Raw genomic sequence first — 2073 nt, 5'->3', positions numbered from 1 at the left:
CTCTCTTATACATGAGTTTCTGTGGATTTGTTTCTCTAAAGTACACAGACTAAAACAGGACACATAAATTCTTAATGGGCTAAACAAATCTGAATGATGATGACCATATTTTTATGCAAATAATGTATGCCTTCTACCTTTGGTTGCCAAATGCATCCTTCTCCCTTACTTTCATGGTGGAGACAGGAGTCCTTAGGAGGTGGTAGTGTCAGCAGGTTTGGGGAACATGAAAATATAGATAGGGACCAGAGCATAAGCATTGCTATGCCAATTTTTCAAGAGTTAAAATTGACTCAATGGTAATGTATTTGGATTGTTTAAAATTAACATACTGTGCTTTAGAAAATATCTTGCAGAGGCAAGTATGTAGTATTTTCAGTAAAATGTCCTGGGAGTGTGGAGCATAAAACACCTAGGAGAATCATTCTTCTTTCCCCAAAGATTGAGGCCTCATTTCTCAGCCAAACTGGTCTCCTTGAATATCCTCTTTTAAGATGTGCTCCATTCGCTTTTCTGTCTCTTTCCGGCATTCGAGATGTCAAAGCGAGGACGTGGTGCGTACTCCGGTGCAAAGTTCCGGATTTCCCTGGGTCTTCCGGTCAGAGCGGTGATCAACTGTGCTGACAACTCGGGAGCCAAAAGTCTATATATCATCTCTGTGAAGGGGATCAAGGGCCGGCTGAACAGACTGCCCGCTGCCGGTGTAGATGACATGGTGATGGCCACCGTCAAGAAAGGCAAACCGGAGCTCCGAAAGAAGGTACATCCTGCGGTGGTGATACGACAACGAAAGTCCTATCGGAGAAAAGATGGTGTGTTTCTTTATTTTGAAGATAATGCGGGGGTCATAGTAAACAATAAAGGCGAAATGAAAGTTTCGGCCATCACAGGACCCGTTGCAAAAAAGCGTGCGGACTTGTGGCCCCCAATTGCGCCCAATGCCGGCAGCATTGCGTGATTTTGCCATATGTTTGCAAAAACCACCAACCACCCTATTAAAAATTATTCACACACGCCCCAAAAAAAGATGTGTTCCATTCAAGATTTTTCAGTGACATGTGCAAGTAAATTTCCTTAGGGCTACCTTACTTGCCCAGATTCGAGGATGTCTGAACACCAACAGTGAATACAGCATTGATTGAAGGTGGTATATCTTATATACGAGAGAATACCCACCCACCCCCCAAAAAATCAAATAAGCTCTGCTGAGCAGAGTTTTCATAGTATACATTTTTCCCTGCTAGGCAAACGTCAAGCAACTCTCTGAGTTAGTGAACCCAGTGGCATCATCTGGGAAGGTTCTCTCTGATCACAGTGAAAACATTTTTCAGAAAAGCAATTTCACTCAAACCTCATTTTTGTGATGGCTGATTTAAGAGAACAGCATGCAGCTGTGAAATTTTGTTTCCTGCTCAAGAAAAATGCCACAGAAACTGTTGTGATGCTGAACACAGCTTACAAGGACAACAATATGGAAAAAACTCAAGTGTACAATTGGTTTTCTCATTACAAAAAAGGTGAAATGTCAATGACAAACCTCATCCAACAACTTCCCGAATGGATGAAAATGTGTGCACTTGTGCTCGAAGACCAATGATGGACCATTGAAGAGATGTTGAAGTTACCTGGACTTTCCTGGAGCTTAGTTCAGAGAATTTTAACAAAAGATTTAGGAATGAGAAGAGTCTCTGCGGAATTTATGCCTCAGATTCTGACTGATCAGGAAAAAAACTGTGAGTGGAAGCATGCCATGATTTGAAAAGAACAGCTATGAAGTAACCCAGACATTTTTTCCAAAGTCATTACTGGTGATGAGATATAGTCCCATTTTTTTTACCCTGAAAGCAAATATCAATCAAGCCAGTGGAAGACATCATTGTCACCTCACCCAAAAAAAAGCTCATCAAATGATATCAAAAATCAAGATGTTGTTCATTTGTTTTTTTGATGTGAAGGGGATAGTGCATTTGGAGTTCATTCCACCAGGTCAGACTGTTAATCAAACTTTCTATTTAGAGCAGCAGTTCTCAACCCATGGGTCATGACCCTTTGGGGGTCAAACGACCCTTTCAC

At 41.5% G+C, this 2073-nt stretch overlaps 1 protein-coding gene across 1 annotated transcript; it reads left to right on the top strand.

Annotated features, from left to right (window-relative positions):
- Positions 1–535: 535 nt before the first annotated feature.
- Positions 536–958, top strand: LOC101653974 (60S ribosomal protein L23-like). The gene has a single exon (XM_045293868.1). It carries the CDS (start codon positions 536–538, stop codon positions 956–958), a length of 423 nt encoding a protein of 140 aa, XP_045149803.1.
- Positions 959–2073: the final 1115 nt, after the last annotated feature.

This window comes from Echinops telfairi, unplaced genomic scaffold (genome assembly GCF_000313985.2).
Source record: "Echinops telfairi isolate 266 unplaced genomic scaffold, ASM31398v2 ScPeMD7_2291;HRSCAF=2852, whole genome shotgun sequence".
Lineage (NCBI taxonomy): Eukaryota > Metazoa > Chordata > Mammalia > Afrosoricida > Tenrecidae > Echinops > Echinops telfairi.
Note: the sequence above shows the minus strand (reverse complement) of the source record. Positions and strands in the feature narration are given on the sequence as shown.